The 20,834-nt window shown below is 35.8% G+C and overlaps 1 protein-coding gene across 2 annotated transcripts; it reads left to right on the forward strand.

Annotated features, from left to right (window-relative positions):
• The first annotated feature begins 12,784 nt into the window (after nt 1-12,784).
• IRX1 (cellulose synthase family protein) lies at nt 12,785-19,547 on the forward strand. 2 transcript variants are annotated; one of them, XM_039039688.2, is made up of 14 exons: nt 12,785-13,048; nt 13,149-13,543; nt 13,916-13,992; nt 14,107-14,158; nt 14,243-14,384; nt 14,707-14,982; nt 15,789-16,134; nt 16,290-16,427; nt 16,930-17,055; nt 17,136-17,348; nt 17,492-17,753; nt 17,846-18,045; nt 18,133-18,486; nt 18,726-19,547. In XM_039039688.2, the coding sequence occupies exons 2-14, from the start codon at nt 13,366-13,368 to the stop codon at nt 19,311-19,313; spliced, it is 2,952 nt and encodes a 983-aa protein (XP_038895616.1). In that variant the 5' UTR covers nt 12,785-13,048; nt 13,149-13,365; the 3' UTR covers nt 19,314-19,547. The 2 variants fall into 2 exon arrangements, with proteins under 2 accessions (XP_038895616.1, XP_038895615.1); XM_039039687.2 differs by having other exon boundaries at nt 12,785-13,543.
• Nucleotides 19,548-20,834: the final 1,287 nt, after the last annotated feature.

Raw genomic sequence — 20,834 nt, forward strand, 5'->3', positions numbered from 1 at the left:
GGTTTTTGAATATTTTTGTTCTCACCATTCCTTGCAATAGTTTTCATTATTTTTAAAGTAGAGAGTAAAATGAAGAAATTCTTAGGTAGAAGTAGTTTTTATTAACTTAATTAAAAAAAAAAAAAGAAAAGAAAAAACAACTAAGGTCTCGTTTGGTAATAATTTGTCTTTTGTTTTTTTGGTTTTGAAAATTAAATCTATAGACACTACTTCCACCTCTAAATTTCTTCATTTGTTTACTTTTTACAAATGGTTTAAAAAATCAAATCAAATTTTGGAAACTAAAAAAAAAGCTTTTAAATACTTGTTTTTGTTTTTGGAATTTGACTAATAATTCAACAATTGTACTATGTAAATCATTGTAAGAAATAAAGAAGAAATAAACTTAATTTTTAAAAATCATAAACTAAAAACGAAATAGTTACTAAATGAGGTTTAAATGATTATCGAATGGAGCTTTGATAATTAGTCTTCATCTTCTATGGAGCTTTGATAATTAGTCTTCATATTCTATTTATTACAAAATTACACAATGTTCGCACGAGATTTAGTCTAATTGGTTTTGTTTCTTGTAATCTCAAATGTTAAATGAAAATGATTAAGTAATGCCTTCTGTTAATGTTTTTGAAAAGCTACAACTGAAAAGAAAAATAAAAGATAAAAGAAAAATTATGTGATTTTTAAAATATGTCATCTATTGGGATGTTTCTTAAAAATGAAAAATAAGCAGGAAATTAGAAACAATATTAAAATGATCATTTTAGGATAGAAAACTAAATGGAAGAAAAAGGGAAAAATACATTCCTTCGCTGCATTATCAAAAGGGATAACAACATATAAGAAAAAGGGACCAAATGTAAGGGAAAATTTGGGTGGATGACCTAAAATTTGGGTCTATAATGCCAAATGATTTTTTTTAAACCTCAATTGACTCTCCGCTGATGTCAAATTACAAGAATTGCCTCTCACAAAATTGGTCTCGCTTTCGTTGCAATGGATCTCGCTCTCGCTGTCTCTCTTCCATCGTGATGTAATTGTTTGAGTGTATGAATGATTTGACAATTTTCACAAAATTATCTATCTAAAACCTCAAATCGTTAACATGCTAAACGTATAATGGTGAATTATTTAAAATCTAAACTTCATTTGAACTATGTTTTGTTGAACGGAGATTTATTGAACGAGGTTTTCCAAAACGGAGTTTTTTAGAACTAAACAGAGTTTTTAGAAAGGGTTTTTCAGAATGGAATGAACTTTTATAGAACGTGATTTCATTGGTGTTTGTTGAAACGTGGTCTCAAAAAAGGTACGAAAATAGCATAACAAAAGGAGTGTGAGTGAAAGCGATCATTACCAAGTGTTTAGGGTTTTGAGAGAAAGAGCAAGAGAGAGCGATAGTGAGAAAGCTCGAGAGCGAGAGAGCAAGAGGAAGCAACAGTGAGAGTCACGAGAGCGAGAGCAAATGAGAGCGACAGAGAGATCCATGTGTATTAGACGATATTCATCTACTTATACAACTTAATGAAAAATGTTCTCTTACTTTGTAGGATAACAGGAAAGTGTCTACTAATTCGATATGGAGGTGATTGGGATGAGAACCAAAATTTGTATATTGGATGTGAGCTAACAGGAATTAATGTGCCTATTACATTGAAGTATGAAGAACTTAAAACTCACATTTATAGGGTTACAAATGTAAGTTCTTCAGAGTTTGATGTTATCGTGAGAGTTAAATATAAGCTTGACTATGAAGCCCTCCACAGTATATACAGAACGATGGTGATGTTCACTTCCTTCTTTTCCGGGAAGATCTTTGTAGAGTTCAGCTATTTGTAACGCTAAAATCGAACCATGACAGAAATGTGAATATGAGTTATAATGATACAGATGTAGACAGATAATATGAGGAATCATATGAGCTTAATTGAGAAGAGGGTCATATTCCATTGTCTATGAACATGTAGCCATCAACATTATCAATAGATAATGAAGACACTAATCCTTGGGACTTGGAAAGAAAAACTCAATGTAATGGACCTGTGCTTGGTAACAAGAGATCAGTAGGATTGACTTCAATGGATTGTGGTCCTTCAGAAGAGTGTGATCCTTTCGTGGCTGGTAATAAAAGTTCGGTAGGATTGAATTCTATGGATTGTGGTCCTTCAGAAGGGCGCGATTCTTTCGTGGCTGATAATGAGAGATCAGCAGGACTGAATTCTATAGATTGTGGTTCTACAGAGGTGCGTGGACCTGCAGTGGCTGTTAATGAGAGAATAGTAGGATTGAATTCCATGTCTTCATGTCGTAGAGAAGAATTGATTATGCCTGGTACCTCTTCATTTGAGAGATATAGAAGTTGGTCAACTTTTTTTTGAGTAAGAGTGACTTGAAAATAAGATTGTCTATTCTGTCCATAAACAATAATTTTGAATATAAGGTAAGGAATACCATCGAGAGGAGAACATTGTAGACAAATAAAATGTTGTAGGTGTGAGAATTATGGGCATAGTCGACAAAATTGCAGTGAACCGCTTACGTCCGGGTGACATACTGAATATAGTCAAAATGATTCAAATGTTGGTCAAGTTTGATTTTCTATGTGCCACTTTTGATCTTCATTGTATGCTCTAGGTACAAAACGTTGGTCGAGATTCAAATGTTTATATCTCTTTATGACTCTTTCTGTAAATGTCTCGCTCTATCTTAGCGTCACTCTCGCTAATTGCTCTCTCTAGTAACGTTACTAAACATGTTTATATCTCTTTATGACTTGTTCTGTAAATGTCTTGCTCTCTTTAAGTGTCGCTCTCGCTAGTAATGTTACTAAACTTCATATCTCTTTATAACTCGTTCTGTAAATGTTTCGCTCTCTCTTAGTGCCACTCTCGCTAATCTTGCTCTCTCTAGTAACGTTACTTAACATGTTTATATCTCTTTATCATCATTTCTATAAATGTCTCGCTCTCTCTAGTAACGTTACTTAACATGTTTATATCTTTTTATCATCATTTTTGTAAATGTCTTGCTCTCTCTTAGTGTCGCTGTCGCTAATCTTGCTCTCTCTTACTTAACATTTTAGTAAAACTATACTGGCAATTTATATACATCACATGTAAAATTACATTGAGATTTATATACATCACATGTAAAATATACATCAATAATATGGAGTGTTCGCCCACAGTTGACATGCCAATTGCATCCTATAGTAACTCATCTTCTCCTGAGTAATTACAGAAGGATCACTACTCGTCACGAAATGCTCTAAGAATTTGATTGCAAATATTCCACAATCTAGTGACTCGTGTTGTGTGTTCGTAGTAGTAGATCGAGATATTTTCCAATGGGATGTTTCTATGTCTGGCTTCCAATGTTTGAAGTCACAATAGTGAAGGAACGATGGTAGGATGTAAGTCAAAGGTTCAAAGCAAGACTCTAGCTTCTTCTTTGATGTCATGGATGGTAGTGAATCGGATACGAACAACCAGCCTCTATTTAGGTCAAATGCAATCAACATCCAAAGATCAACGATGTTTGTTCCGTATACACAAAATCCACATCTGACCACTTGACGTTGAATTTACCCATGACATGACATGGATAATAGTCGAAATGCATTTTTTCGAACCTCATGGTCTGTATTCGTATCGGCAATCTAATTCATCATTTTTATAAATATTGCAGGTGGAATCTCATGCGCCAAGGAGTATTGGATCGTCGCTTTAAACAGTGTCATAAGTACTCCATGGAGAGGGTACTTAATCAATGGATAGTCCAAAGAAAGTTGTACCTTACTTTCCTTCTATTTTGTTATTTTCTTCTTTGGTTCGGCTGGAGGTGTGTACTTGTCAACAATCTTTCTCTTACAAGTAGTCTTTCAACTCTTCGTCATAACCTACATTAATATAAAAAAAATGGTGAATATGTTGAATAACAAATATGAAGAAAGAGATTTTCCAATCACATAAGGATCATACCAGTGAATTGAGATGTATGGTGTCAGACTGTGCGGTAGGTGATGGCTTCAGCAGACATTGTTTCTCAGAAGGTAAAGTTCAATGTCTTCGCTACTCGTATATAGAGGTGGAAGGATAGTAGAAGAGACAACGGTTGAAGTATCAGGGTGATAAATAGACGAGGATGTGATATCAGGCTCTATGGGTGGAAGAACGATAGGTGAGGCCATGATATCAGGCTCTGCGGGTGGAAGAGGAATGGGTGAGGTGGATGTATCATGTTGTACAAGTGAGTTAGGTGACCGAGGTAGAGGTGGAGTGGGTGACCAAGGGAGGGGCTGGATGGGTGACCGAGGTAGGGGTGAGACAGGTGACCTAGGTAGAGGTTGGGTGGGTGACCTAGGTAGAGGATGGATGGGTGACCTATATAGAGGTTAGGTAGGTGACCGAGATAGAGGAGGGATAGGTGACCTATTGGCGTCGTGGGCTATTTGTGAAGTGGGTGACCTCGTCGTTTCAAACACCATGGAACCTTTCATAGACTGTAACAGAGACATAATGGCTGACAATTGTGCTTTGATGTCTCGCATATCTCCCTCGAGGTTCGATACACGACCATCCAAACTCGATATTGAGCTGTCAATACTCTGTAGGTATGGATATATAGAAGGATCAAAATTGACTCTTTCCTTGTGGTCTGAAACCTCAGGCTCAGAACACTCATCTTCAGGCTCAAGACATACGTGACCCACCAACACATCATGAAACATATCCTCGTTGAGGGTATAAGTGGACTAGTGGATGTTTATGTCATCATCAGATTCGTTGTCCCTCACTCTACCTTCGACATTATCTTTCTTATCACCATCCCCACCTTCTGAACTATCCTCCCCATTCGAACTATCGCCACTTTTTAAACTACTAGAGTTTCTCGAACTCTTGACGTCGAAATGTACTTATCTTACGGCCCGTCTATCAACTAGGGTGTCTCGAAAACTCTTTCTCATCATTGAACATGACATGACCCTCTTTGAATTTTGTTTGCATTAACAGTTCAACCAAGTAAGATGACTAGTGTCAATTTAATAACCAAATAAACATATTGTGGCTAGATCACACTTACATTTTGAGACTAACAAATGTCTCTCTCGAGTACTTTCAATGACACCAAGTGCCACCGTAATATACGAGGCATAACCACCTTGCTTTTTTTAGTGGCAACGTTTTTTGCTACCGACGATAGGATCTCGTACGTCCATATCTAAATATGCAACAACATATATTTATAGCGAGTACTTCATAACATAAATTCAATTGTTTGAGCTTGAGAATGAGCGTTCTATGAACCACAGAAAATGTTAAACATATTAACATAAATTTATTTATCTGAGACACCCAAGATATCCAAATTGAGATGGTTCAACCTCAACATTACTACCTTACTATTTTGAAGGATAAATCATACAAAATATCTATAAACTTTGGGGTATGTTTCGCCTTTTATTTATGTCAGAAGATTTTGAAATTTCTTAAAAAAGAAAAGACAAAGAAGCCCTTGGAGAGTTATTTTTTCTATTACAATAACCCCCCCCCCCCCCCCCCCCCCCCCCCCAAAAAAAAAAAAAAAGAAAAAGGAAAAAAGAAGTTAATGGGGAAATTGTCTAAAATAACCGTTTTAAGTTTTCAAAACTAGTGACCTTCTTACAAACTCATTCAAAGAGTATTTTTCGAGCCATCTCGCTCGAGATTGAGTCCGGTTAAGAAAACTCGTTCAGACACGTCGCCACCGATTAAGAAAAATGAAGGTCTTCTTGATTATTGATTACAAAAGCAAAGACATTCGTCGTAACATTATGCAAACACTTTATAACCAATTCAAACTCAATAACCTTTATCCCACTTATTCTATATATTTGTCATAAAAAGTCCTCATATGTTATTTCGATGTCTACAATCAAACTTTTTAATCGTCTTCCTATATATTCTTTCTCATTTTCCTTCATTTTCCCCCAAAACAAATAAATATATGAGATATCTTGAAAAAAGCAAGCCAAACAGATATACTAAAAGGTTACTAATAACCATCAAAATCTCGAAAATAATAATGAATCTCGGTGAAAACATGTTTTCACCTTGTCTGAGATTTAACCCTTTATAGTCAATCCCGGGTCAAAGAGTACCAATCTCGGGCGAGATAAATGCATTTAGACTGAGATTATGTAAATAACCATGCAAACCACTTTTTTGGGGTCGACAACATGAATTTTAGAAACAAAAAAATATTTAACAAAGAAAAGATAGACATATATATCTTGTTTTCATGATTTTGTGCATAGATATGGGTTGAGAGGGTTTTTAAAACTTTGGTAAAATATTTTTAGAGCAAAACTTGTAGAGCAAGTTAAATAATGAGTTTCTAAAATAATAATATAATAATCATAGTATAATATAATATCTGAGGGCATGATAGTAAATTAAACATTTTAATAATCGATCCAAACATGTTGAGAAAATTTTATTTTTTGTTTTTTAATTAAATCTCGAGGCTCGATCTCGAGCGAGATGACTCAAGAAATACTCTTTGAACGAGTTTTTGAACATGGTGCTAGTTTTATATAGTGAAAACTTAAATGCATACAACGTGTTCATACAGAGAAATTGATGCTTAATCTGGCAAAAACCTATAATGACTATCAGTTTTATTTGCCAGTATTTTTGGATTTTTGTGGTAGAATTTACCGCAGTGGTGTCTTGCATTTTCATGATCGTGATGTAGCAAGAAACTTGATAGTCTTTGCGGATGCAAGCCACAAAACAATATGTAGTGAGAAGGATTTTCGTAAAAATGCTAATTATGGTACAATGTTCCATTATAAGTCTTTTGAGACCCATCAAGAGATTGATCATTGGCTAAATGCCAATGTATTCAACAAAAGTAATCAAGATTTGATCGAGCATTATTGAAAAGCAAAATACCCCTTTCAGTTCTTATACGGACTGTTAACTTCTTTTTATGGGAATTTTTCATATTTGAATATACCAATTACCCAAGAAGCCTCTACGAGTGCGTATCAGATTATAAGTTACTTTTTGTTGGATGAAACTCTGGCTAAGAAAACGAATATCATTCATTCTTCGGATGGCAAACCCTAAAATGTTTATTGTTTCATCCTTGAAGAGTTCAGGAAGTACATGATGAAGGACCATCCGTTGGAGGGACACGCCAAAGGTGCCGCGAGGCCAATGATAAATCTCACGGTGTGGACTATTTAAGAGAAATGTGAAAGTTTTAAGTGAAGCATCTCATGCCTCAAGTACCATTTACTGAATGTTCTACCTAGGGGTTCATTAACATAGACAATCCATCCATCTACTGATTTTAGTCTAAGTTGTCTTTTTAAACTCTGCTCATAAACAACGTTTGTTTATGAAATATGAACAAGTTCAAGTAGTCACATTTAAACACTTTAATAGACTTTTCTTAACTTGCATGCACGCATCAAATCTATCTAATTCACTTTTCCAGGTAAGTTCCCAGGTAGGGGTGTTACGTTTCCGTCAACTTAAATACTCCAGGCTAGATAGAACTCACCTTAGATAAAAGGTCCCTTATAGATAGATTTGTTACACTTTAACCTTTTATTAGCCAATTTAATTATATTAAACTGATTAAAAGATTAAAGCCTTAGGGTTGCTAATCGTATTAGAACCATGATCTTAGGTCTAGGTGATCCAAGTTTTAAACACTTTAAAACCATGAATTAAACCTAAGTGAGTATGCATGTCTGTCTTATTCCTTTTAGTTCTAATTTCTCTTAACTTTTAAAAAGAAACAACTAAAATATTGCGCACAATGAGGCGTTTATAGCATTTATAAAATAATCTATGTGTCATGCTTCATGCAATGTCCGGTCATTACTATATATAACTTTTATATAATGTATAACAACCAAGAAAACATGCTATCATTCACCCTTTATACTATAACATTTATAATATAAAGATGATGCATGTCAATGCTTTTTATGCATGCATAAATATAACTCTTATATTATATGATGCATGAGCATGCTCTTACATAATTAAAATCATGCTTCTCTAAATTATAACAATTACAATAAAGAGATGATGCATGACCATTGCATAACCTAAGGTGGGATTTACTATATGTGCATACCATATGACATATAAAAACATACATCACATGTAATAAGTAAAGGATTAATGGACCGGGATATGCCTTTACAAAAAAAAAAAAAAAATCGGAATGAAAAAATCCTATCTATTACATTTTTCATCAAGCAAACTGGTTCACAGGCAAACCGAGTCTTGAAATGCCAGGAGGTCTTCATCGTGTAGAAAACTTCAGTAGGTAGATGATCGTTCAGCGCACACTATACAATAGGAGCATAAGTAAACGATCGCATAGACGACGACGAGGTTGCGAAGCCTAATCGTCTATGCGATCGTGCAGCACGATGACAGGTAAACGATTTACCTTGCGTTACTAAGCGATCGTTTAGTTAGTTACTAAGCGATGAAGCTTGCTAACCTAAACGATCGTCTAGCGCACGTGCTTTAAACGATACGTGAGCATCTTATCGTCTACACAATGCGTGAAACCAGGTAAACGATTTACCTTGCAATACTAAGCGATCGTTTAGTCAGTTGCTAAGCGATGAAACTTACTGACCTAAACGATCATCTAGCGCACGCGCATTAAATGATACTCAGCAATCGCATACCCGATCGTTAACACGATACGATCAACTCTTGATCATATACCCCATAACGATGTGTTCATCAGCGATCGCGTACTCCTTCATCTTTACGATGCGATGAACAGCGATCGCGTAGAACATCTTCTGCATAATGCGATCAACCCTAGATCGCCTTCTTCTTCGAAGAACCGCAACGCTTGCCCAGACTTCGACGAACAACTCAAAACTTCAAACAAACTTTGAATACAAACTCGATAACGATTATTAATGCCCAAAAATGCAGGGGCCTTTACAAAAAATCGTAAATGTAAAAGAATCTAAATCAAACCGAGGCCAATCATCCCGAAACCATCCATTAATCCCGCACATCCATAGCAGATTTAACAATTAAATAGCGTAGAAATGCACCCACCATGAATTTATATGTCATTTCATTGCAACAGATGAAATTGGAGTATCAAAACCTGGCTCTAATACCAATTGAAGGATCTCATACCGTAGAGTTCCATGAGCGCGTTCGGATCGCTCCGATCTCACAGTGACCGAAATATAACATTATACATTCAACACATACAGTTATGCAAATAAACTCTAATTAACGGCATGCTACAAACAACAAAATAATAAAGGGACAGAGTTCTATACCAGTTGAAGACAATCTTCACACTCCAGAACTCCAATGCAGTGGAAACCCTCCACGCGATCTACCAACACCAAGCGAAAACGTCGACTGTAGTAGCATGAACAACGCGAACTCACAACCGCAACGGGGACAACACCACCACTAAAGAGCCCCAGGTATTCTCGGAGTGAAAATCCAAAGGGTGGGCTTTGATGAATTTGGTAGAGGATGGAGGAAACACGAATCGTGTAGTCGATAAGCAAGTAGGCGGGAAGAAAACGCTATCGCATAGCAAAAATGCTTATCGTTTAGGAGGAGCTACACGATCGTGTAGGATTTACTGAACGATCGTTTAGGAAAAGGTACACGATCGTTTAGTATAATCGGCACATTATACGATCGTTTAGAGAAGTTATCCGATCGTGTAGGATATAACATGCGATCATTTAGCGCGAGGTGGACGATCATTTAGGCAGAGAAAAGGTATTGTATAGTCTCTCAAGCAATCGTTTTGATCAACACCAACGGGCTCTCATTTTTCTTTTCGGGCGATTGAACGACGGACGATCAAAATGAAAACCTTTTTCATTTTAATTCATCGGTTACATTAACCCACGCCCGAACGTGAAATTTGGATTAATTATCATATAATTCACCAACTAATTAATTAATAAATATAATCATATTATATTTTTATTCTATAGTTTGATATCACATATCTACTATACTATTTTCTCCTCTACTTGATATAAATCATATTTATATCTAATTTCCTCCAAAATAATGTATCTCATACATTTAGCCAATTTTATCATATATAATTAACCAGTCCAATTATATCATATATAATCGAACTTCCTCTTGTCAATTTGAACATTTCGAATTAACCCAAATATTGATTCTCGACTTTATCCAAGCTACCCAGGGGACCTAATGGACCTGTGGCTTGAAGCTCCAACGGTCCGTGAATAGCTTACTAAACTCTTTAGCCACGAGATCCACCATCCGTTAACTATCAGACATTTCACTAAAGACCAACAGCTGAACTCTTCTTACCACAAATATATTTCTGTGTCCATCGGATATAACCAATCATGAGTACGATGACCCTTCACAGATGCTCGTAAGTACAGCTAGACCAAATTACTGTTATGCCCTTATAGTTACATCTCACTCCTTAAGTACCACTGATTCCTCTAATGAACAATACAACATAGTCCAACTATGTGTGAACACCTCTCGGGCCAAGAGAAGGTGTGTGGCGCCACATCGTTTAAGCCCCAAAATCAGTCCTTAAGGGAGCTATCTATCTACTTACCCCTGCCTTGGGGAAGGAGTGAATTCCATCTTGTGTAGTTTATTTCCCAGCTCCCAAATCAAACGAATCCCTAAAACAGTAGGTTTGAATCCGCTACCTGGCCACTCGCACCCATACAAATCAAAGGACCGCTCTCAATGGCGGAGTTCCCAACTCACTTAGGATTGAGGTCATATGGTCATCCTAGTGAAGTGAAGTCTTTGTCATGAACGGTGTTATATAACGAGACGTTAACACTTCGTGGTCAGGTCTTATATAAAATCTTTGTATAGGATGCCCCCGCTTGCATCTTCCAACACGAGTGATCAGGATCAGACCATCTGTGATAAGTCACAACACTTGTGACCATTCCACAAAGCGGGCCACATCCGTAGTGTAACCAAGATAAGGTTTCCTTCCTATATCCATATACTACAAACCATTTTGGTTATCACTCAAAACATGATCCACTTATAGTCACCACATACATACTTGAGTCACATACAGATAACCAGGGATTTTATGTTTATTGGTTTGTGATAAAGCAAGTAAAACAAGTAACTGAACAAAAATACAAGATGTGAAGTTAATGTCACACATTAACAACACAAGCGTTCGTACAAAATGTTTACAAACTATAGGACACGAGACTTTAGGGCATTAACCCCAACACAAAATACATCCATTAAACATTCCAATCAAAGTTTGTTCATTAGATGTGAGGAAAGATATATTTTGATCTCGAGATGGTAATGAAAAATTTCTTGGTCCTGAAGTCTTAGTGCAATTGGTGCACTTATGTATCTTGCTAATAATACCGGACTAGATATTGCATTTTCAGTAAATTTGTTAGCAAGATATAGTTCTTCTCCAACATAAAGACATTGGAACAAAATTAAGCATATTCTCTGTTATCTCCGAGGAACGAATGATATGGGTTTATTTTATTAAAATAAATTAAATTTTGATCTAGTTAGTTATGTATATTCTAGATATTTATCTGATCTATACAAAACTAGGTCTCAAATAGGTTATCTATTCACATGTGGAAGAACTGTTATATCGTGGTGGTCAAGGAAACATACCACAATAGCTACTTCCTCAAATTATGCTAAAATTCTTGCAATCCATAAGGTTAGCCGAGAATGTGTATGGCTAAGATCAATGACTCAACACATTCGTAAACATGTGGCTTGTCTTCTACTAAAAATCTTCCAACAATATTATACGAATGCAACACAACAAGCATATCTCAAATCAAAGGAGGATATATTAAAAGAGATAGAACAAAGCATATTTCACCAAAGCTTTTCTATACTCATGATCTTGAAGAAAATGACAACATCACTGTACAACACATTTGTTCGAAAGATAATCTGACAGAATTATTTACAAAGGCATTACCTATTGCAAATTTTGAAACACTGGTGCATAACATTGAAATGTGGTGACTCAAAGATTTCAAGTGATGTTTTTATGAGGGTGAGTAAATATACTTTTTAGGAGTATTTTATATAAAATATGTACTTTTTTTCCTTCACTAGGATTTTTTTTCCTATTGGGTTTTTCCTAGTAAGGTTTTAACGAGACATATTTCATATATATATAATGGATATCTAAGGGGAAGTATTATAAATATTATGATAATAAATGCTCATTAGATGCTCATGTTTAGTGTCCATTGATCATGTGTCGTGCCCCCATTTTTCAAAGTGTTATCCATGTGTTTCAACATTACACATTATTAGTATCCATGTAATCCACCTCTTACTTGCCAAATTGCCTTTATGGTGACATTTGGTGGGTTTTGGAATACACAAAAACATTGCGCAAATTCCATGAAAATTGGAAAAAGTGGAGAATTTAGAGAAATTTCTTATTTTATATTTTACTAATTTATTTTATTTTGTTTATTTATATATTATGCTTAATTTATTTTATTATTTATTTTATTATATTATATTTTATTGGTTTTCATCGTGCTACGCAAGTTTACAACCATTATTATTATTTTTAAAAAAACCAAAGTTGAAGATAGAAGTAAAACATTTCAAAGTTAACCTAATTGAAATTATTATTAAAAAAAAAAAAAAAAAAAAGGAAGAAAGAAAAAAGAAAAAAGAAAAGAAAACAAGGGTAAATTGTGAAATCAGGATATTTCAGCTGGACTAAACCGACTTCATTGATCATTCATTCATATGAACTCAACGGTTAACCAATCCATGAATCAACAGTAGCCAAGTTTTGATTTTTTTCCGCCAATAGTTTTCTTTCTATTGATCATTTCATAGGTCTAGTTCGAAAGAAGAAGATTCACACTCTAGTAAGGAGCGCACTTCAATTAGAAGATTCACAGACTAGAGTTGCTTGCGTTTGTGGGGTTACTTTCTAGTTTCTCCTGCAGCGGTTTGGTTTGGTGCACAATTGTCTGTTAGTAGTTCAAATCAAAGACGTACTCTCCCTAACTAAATCTTTGCTTACACTTCCCGCAAAAATTCAAATCTGTTTCTACACACACTTTGCTTCTCATCTCTTCTTCCTCTCCTCTGCAGATGGGTGAAACCAACTTCCCAACCTCTCATCTTTCCAACTACTACCCTCCATTTCCCCCCATTTCTAAAATGCTTTCACCCCTCTTCTCGCACAGATTGATACGACCCATCTGGGTTCTGCGTATTCCATTTAAAATCACCTCCAAACCCTGGATTTAGGGGCTTCGAGGACCAAAGCTTTGATTTGGGTTTGGAGAAAGGGCAAGTGAGAAACAGGATGATGGTTTCTGATATTCCCATTTGCCACACTTGTGGTGAACCAGTCGGAGTTGATGGCAATGGCGAGGTTTTCGTTGCTTGCCATGAGTGCCATTTTCCTATTTGTAGAGTCTGCGTTCAATATGATATTAAGGAAGGCCGAAATGTTTGCTTGCGGTGTGGCTCTCCATTTGACGGTATCTTCTGATCGGTTGAACTATCCTATTTGCTTTCATTTTGGAGTCTTGTGCCTTTTCTGTTCAGGCAATTGAATTTCATTGAGTGGCAGTTCTATTCCTGTTTGAGTTCATTTGTAATTGACCATAAGTTGTTTGAGAGTTGTGATAGTCTTGGATACTCTAACGTAGGGAGTTATGTTAACTATGGATTTGCTAATACTTAAAGGAATTGGTTAGGAAGTTTGGAGTACCTATGGAGTTATAAACCTGTTTGGAATGACTTGTTAAGTGCTTAAAAATATTTAGAAAGTCATTTTGATCCTATATTTCGCACTCTTTAATCTCATAAATAAGTCATTCTGAATTTGTTAGCATGTTTTGAATTTTCAGAGAACTTGCTGATGGATGCTGATACAAAGAGATCAGGAGATCGAAACACAATGGCATCTCATCTCAGTCATTCTGAGGTACAATTTATTTTGTTAGTTCTGTTTACTTGTGTTTACTATTGTATTTCCTTAATATTAGACTCTCTCAAAGTTATTTCTTACTTTTCTTTTATGCTTTTGTTTTTTGCTTAGGACGTTGGAGTTCATGCTAGACATGTCAGTAGTGTGTCGACAGTGGATAGTGGTAATGAATTTACATTTTATGAATCATGTTGGGAGCCTTTGATATTGTTCCTATTCTTAATAATCTCTTCCTGGTTTTGTGAAGAATTGAATGATGAATCTGGGAACCCAATTTGGAAGAACAGAGTAGAGAGTTGGAAGGATAAGAAGAATAAAAAGAAACGGCCTACCGTGAAGACTGAACAGGAAGCTCAAATTCCTGTCCATCAGCAAATGGAAGAGAAACAGTAAGTACAAGCAGGTCTTGGTGTTTTTTTTTTTCCCATCTGATTTCTAAGAATTTAATGGTCATATTGGTCATGTCTCTAACATTTTGAATGCATGATTGGAGATAAAAGCTGGTTTCTGTGTGCTGATTTGCTTTTCTATTGAACTGGCTTCATATGTGCATACTTTTTAATGACTTAGATTTTTGACATCATATTTCTGAGGAGAATGTAAGCTAATGTTATAAATTTTAGTCAGAGGAAAGAGTGGAATTACATTCTTCTGATTATATGATATTGTCGTAACAGCTTATGAAAAATATGAATTTTTTTTTTCTTCCAGGATTTCAGGGGAGGCTGGGGTTACACACTCATTTTCTTCAGTTTATCCAATTCCTTCCAGCAGATTAACACCGTACAGAATTGTGATAATCATGCGATTGATCATTCTAGCTCTTTTCTTTCAGTATCGAATAACCAATCCTGTTGATAGTGCTTTTGGTCTATGGCTCACTTCTATCATATGCGAAATCTGGTTCGCCTTCTCCTGGGTGTTGGATCAGTTCCCTAAATGGTTTCCCGTCTGCAGAGACACATTCATTGACAGATTATCAGCCAGGTAGGAGAGCAGAACTTCTTGATGTGGCCCTGTTTGATAATGGTTTTACTTTTTATTTTCTGTTTTAAAATTTATGCTTGTTTCCTCCGAATTTTTCTACTATGGTTTTCATATTTCTTAAAATAATACTTGAATTATTAGAATCCTAAAATAAAATACGAGTTTTTAAAAATTACTTTTTAAGTTGTCAAAACTTCACTGGGTTTTGGGAAATATGGGTAGAAAGTGAATAGCAAAACAAAGAAATAAGGGGTGGAAGTGATGTTTATAAGTTTAATTTTTTAAAACTAAAAACTAAAAATAAAATAGTTATCAAATGAAGCCGAAGTAATTTGGGAGTGTTGTTTTCATAATTCTTTTTTTGGGTACTATACCATATCAAAAAGTTTTGGAGATTCCATCTATTGCCCTCACTTAGTTGTAATAGTTTGTCTCTAAATAATTATGTGGACTGTTTTAATAAGTTTTCTCATTTTAAGTTCAACAATAAGGGTAGGGTGATTTGAACCTTCTTAATTGAGAACACTTGCTTAACTAGTTGAGCTATGGTCTGATATGGCAAAATAATACTGTGATAGTCTTTTCGCTTAACTTTTCAGTCAATGCCCCTTTCTTCACTTCACAAAACATTGTAACTGGGCTGCAGGAAATATATCTGGGTACCATTTAGTCCAGGAAGAATGATAAAAATGTCAGATATAATATGGAATACTAACTAATTAGGAATAAAAAAGGTGGTGGGTATGGGTGCTTCAATCTAATGCTCCTGATATGTTATCGATTGTGTTCATCTGTTTTGACGTCAGGTTTGAAAGAGAGGGAGAACCTTCCCAGCTTGCTGCTGTGGATTTTTTTGTGAGTACTGTTGATCCATTGAAAGAACCTCCACTAATCACTGCCAATACCGTGCTTTCAATCCTTGCTGTGGACTATCCTGTTGATAAAGTCTCCTGCTACGTGTCTGACGATGGTGCAGCTATGCTTTCATTTGAGTCTCTAGTTGAAACAGCTGACTTTGCAAGAAAGTGGGTTCCATTCTGCAAGAAATTCTCCATTGAACCCCGAGCTCCTGAGTTTTACTTCTCTCAGAAAATAGACTATTTGAAAGATAAAGTGCAACCTTCTTTTGTCAAGGAACGTAGAGCAATGAAAGTAAGAACTTCAAGCTTCCTCTTCATATTCTGCTCCTTGTTCGTTAGTCATTGCCATGACTAAGTGACTTGCTTGATTTGTATTAAAAATATATCATTTAGTATGTCAATGGTCGGAAACAGTTATTTAACAATTAGTCTGGTGATCTGTGGCAGAGAGCTTATGAAGAGTTTAAAGTACGAGTTAATGCTTTGGTAGCGAAGGCTCAGAAAACGCCTGATGAAGGCTGGTCCATGCAAGATGGAACAGCTTGGCCAGGAAATAACCCACGTGACCACCCTGGAATGATTCAGGTTAAACACTTTTCATTTTATTGCATTTGCTAATTCTACTAACAGAAAAGAATGTTCACCTCCTATTATACTCTTTAATTATCTAAGCAAATTAATGCTAGTTTATCTTGTACATCATGAAATGTTTGACTCTCTGAATATCTTGCCTGAATAGAAAAGTTCAGTTCAAATTGTATCAATCCTGGATCAATTTTGATTGACATAGGATTGAATATGTTTTTGTTTATATGTTCAGCCATGATTGAAGATTTCTGAAGTTCTTCAGTTATAAATTTCCCCAGTTAAAGTTCATCAAGTGGTCATAAAAATCTCTATTTCAAAATGGTTCAAGACCTGTCTGCTTGTCCATTAGAATTTTAATATCTTTGAAATTATGTCTGTTCCCTTCTGTTTTTCTGTGCCCATTTTGTTCAGTGGTCCATCAACACGCTTACTTTGTTTTTCAATTGAAAAATTGAATCAAAATGTTCAATCACCGAGGATCAAGGATGGATTGTTTCAGGTTTTTCTTGGAAATACTGGCGCCCATGACATAGAGGGCAATGAACTCCCTCGACTAGTCTATGTGTCCAGAGAGAAGAGGCCTGGTTACCAACATCACAAAAAAGCTGGTGCTGAAAATGCTCTGGTACTCAATTATCTACCATACTTTTATTTGTTTGCAGGCACATAAAAGGTGTATGATCAAATATTTTTGTCCTTAAACAGGTGAGAGTATCTGCAGTCCTCACAAACGCCCCCTTCATTCTCAACCTTGACTGTGATCACTATGTTAACAATAGCCAAGCTATACGTGAGGCAATGTGTTTCTTGATGGACCCACAAGTAGGCCGAGATGTATGCTATGTTCAATTTCCTCAGAGGTTTGATGGCATTGATCGAAGTGATCGATATGCCAATCGTAACACAGTTTTCTTTGATGTGAGTTTAAATTGGTTTTATTTTCTAAAGGCATATATGATCACTCTATCCATTCCCTGCAGAAGAATAATTAATAGAAATCTTCCATGTTTCATAAGAGCATCTGAGTTCTTCAGTTCTGAGGATTTTCATTTTTGTTTCAGGTGAACATGAAAGGATTGGATGGCATCCAGGGACCAGTTTACGTGGGTACAGGTTGCGTTTTCAATAGACAGGCTCTTTATGGCTACGGACCTCCTACTCTGCCTAGCATATCTAAGACATCCTCATCATCCTGCTCTTGGTGTGGCTGCTGCTCGTGCTGCTGTCCTTCCAATAAGATCTCAAAAGATCCGACTGAGATTCAGAGAGATGCAAAAAGAGAAGAGCTTGATGCTGCAATCTTTAATCTCAGGGAAATAGATAGTAAGTATAATCTTGGTGGAACTTGGTTTTAGAAATTTAAAGCAGTAGTTCTTCGGCTTGTCATTAAATTTAGTCTTGGCTTTGTTCTACAGATTATGATGAATACGAGAGGTCAATGCTAATTTCTCAATTAAGCTTTGAGAAAACTTTTGGCTTATCTTCTGTATTTATTGAGTCTACACTAATGGAAAATGGAGGAGTTGCAGAATCTGTAAATCCATCTACTTTGATTAAAGAAGCAATTCATGTCATTGGCTGTGGTTATGAAGAGAAGACTGCCTGGGGAAAAGAGGTTGGTTTTAGTTGATACTAGCACATTATTTGAACTATTTTCTGAACACTTGTCCACCATTTTTGGGCTTATGGTTCTGCTTTTCAGATTGGTTGGATATACGGTTCAGTCACTGAGGATATCTTAACGGGTTTCAAGATGCATTGCCGAGGATGGAGGTCCATCTACTGCATGCCCGTGAGGCCAGCATTCAAAGGATCGGCACCGATTAATCTTTCCGATCGTCTGCACCAAGTTCTTCGATGGGCACTTGGATCTGTTGAGATTTTTCTCAGTAGACATTGTCCATTATGGTATGGATTCGCAGGTGGTCGGCTCAAATGGCTCCAAAGAATGGCATACATAAACACCATTGTCTATCCGTTCACCTCCCTCCCTCTAATTGCCTACTGTTCATTGCCTGCAATCTGCCTGCTGACTGGAAAATTTATCATACCAACGGTAAATATATCTACCCTCGCATTGTTGTTCTAACTAACACAAAATGTGTACTTCAAGAAGCATTTTTTTTGCCTCGTCTGTTCATAGTATTTGGAAATATTCAAGTAGAATTATGTGGCTCTTGCATTTGTGGGACTGTATATCCCTATTATCATGAAAATCCTTCTGTATGTTTCCTCACGTTTTTTGCTCATTAGTTTTGCTTCTTTAAAACAAGTCATCTCTTTAACATCTTGCAGCTCTCAAACCTAGCAAGTACCCTTTTTCTTGGTCTCTTCTTGTCCATCATTCTCACAAGTGTCCTTGAGCTGCGTTGGAGTGGTGTGAGCATCGAAGATATATGGCGTAATGAGCAATTTTGGGTCATAGGAGGCGTCTCAGCCCATCTCTTTGCTGTCTTCCAAGGGTTCCTCAAGATGTTAGCTGGCGTAGACACCAACTTCACAGTTACTGCAAAGGCAGCTGACGACACTGAGTTCGGAGAGCTTTATATGGTGAAATGGACAACACTTTTGATCCCTCCTACAACACTTATCGTCATTAACATGGTCGGTGTTGTTGCTGGATTTTCTGATGCATTAAATGGTGGATATGAAGCTTGGGGACCTCTTTTTGGCAAGGTCTTTTTTGCCTTCTGGGTGATTTTTCATCTCTATCCATTCCTCAAAGGTCTCATGGGTCGCCAAAACCGGACTCCAACCATTGTTGTTCTATGGTCAGTACTGTTAGCATCAGTTTTCTCACTTGTTTGGGTGAAGATAAACCCATTTGTGAACCAAGTTGACAGTACAACCGTTGCACAAAGCTGCATTGCCATAGATTGTTGAGCAATATTGAAGAAATTTATCAAAAACCTTCAATTGCTTGTCAAAGACTCTGCTGTGATTGTTTATAGGATTAATTACTGGTTCCTTTATGTCATAGTTTGAGATGAAAATATACAGATTCATCTGAATATGTATGAATGTTTTGTTTAAACATTTGAGATTCAGTTTGTACAATGCAAGTGATTCTTGTGAGAAATACCAATTTGAATTCAATAGCTATTACCTTCCACGAAACTGTGTTCTATTTTGTTCACTTTTTTTTTTTTTTTTTTTTTTTTTTTTTTTTTTGTTATGATTTCAAAATTTGACGAACTTAGTGACCATTTGGTTCACCAACTTTTTAGGTTAGTGTAAACAACTCATCAACTTTATTAATAAACATTATTGAAGTTGCACATTTATCGAGTAACTCCGTCTTTCATTAAAAAAAATTAACTCTATCTTTTCATTTTTTAATATACTTTTCACATTATCAAAGAACTTCATCTTTTCATCTATTTTTACTTTTCACATTTATCAAGTAACTTCGTCTTCCCTCGTAATCTACTTTTGGAAACTCGATCTTACAACGTTACAACCAAACACAAACTCACTAACTCAAACATGTTAAATCTAGACTTACTAACTCCACTTAGTGGGCTAAATACTACCTCAATATTATTTGTCATCAGTATCCCAATCTGAACATATTATCGGAAAGTATGATTTGTTTTAGGGAATTTGTCAAAAATAGAAAAAAAAATACAAAGTATTTACATATTATGGCAAAAAATCATATTGACAGATATTTTTTTAAAAAATTCCAAAACTACCCTCGATTTCCTACAACGTTTTGTTGTTGTTGTTGTTGTTCTTCTTCTTCCTCTTCTTCTTCTGAGCTTCATTTTCATTCAATTCCAAAACAATTTTGTTCAATCGCCGATTCCAATTCATTTTCTTCCCCGATTTCACTTCAATTGATCATTTCATTGTCACCACACAACTCAGAGGTTTTATTCTTCTTTTTGATTCGATCGATCACATAGGTACTTCTTCTTCTCCTTCTTCCGTTGCTTTGCAATGTCTCACATTGCGTTGCCGAGTGAAAAACAGTTCTTCTTCGAATTTCACAGTATTCTCTTCACTCTAATGTTTTTTTATGCAAAAAAATAAAAATAAAAATAAAAAACTCAGAGGACAACAACTGTTCTCGAACCAATTCATAAACCAAACTATTGAACTTTTGCTCCACAATTCCAACAAGTTGTTGCATACATCACTGCAAAGCAATTTTGGAAGCCAATTAGTTGAAAATTCCAAATTAGCAGAGGATCAGATTGAAAAGAGTCGATATAGATAGAGATAGTGATCTATTTCTGTCTATCTCAGATAGATAGATATAGACGCCTATCTTTGTCTATCACAAATATACAGAGATAGACGCCTATCTTTGTCTATCAGGATAGAACTCCATCTTTGATTGATCCTCACTCCATTTATAATAGCTTATATGGTTGAAACATTGAGTTCATAAATTTTTTA

Source organism: Benincasa hispida, chromosome 8 (genome assembly GCF_027475165.1).
Source record: "Benincasa hispida cultivar pf3 chromosome 8, pf3_genome.v1.1, whole genome shotgun sequence".
In the NCBI taxonomy this organism is placed as follows: domain Eukaryota; kingdom Viridiplantae; phylum Streptophyta; class Magnoliopsida; order Cucurbitales; family Cucurbitaceae; genus Benincasa; species Benincasa hispida.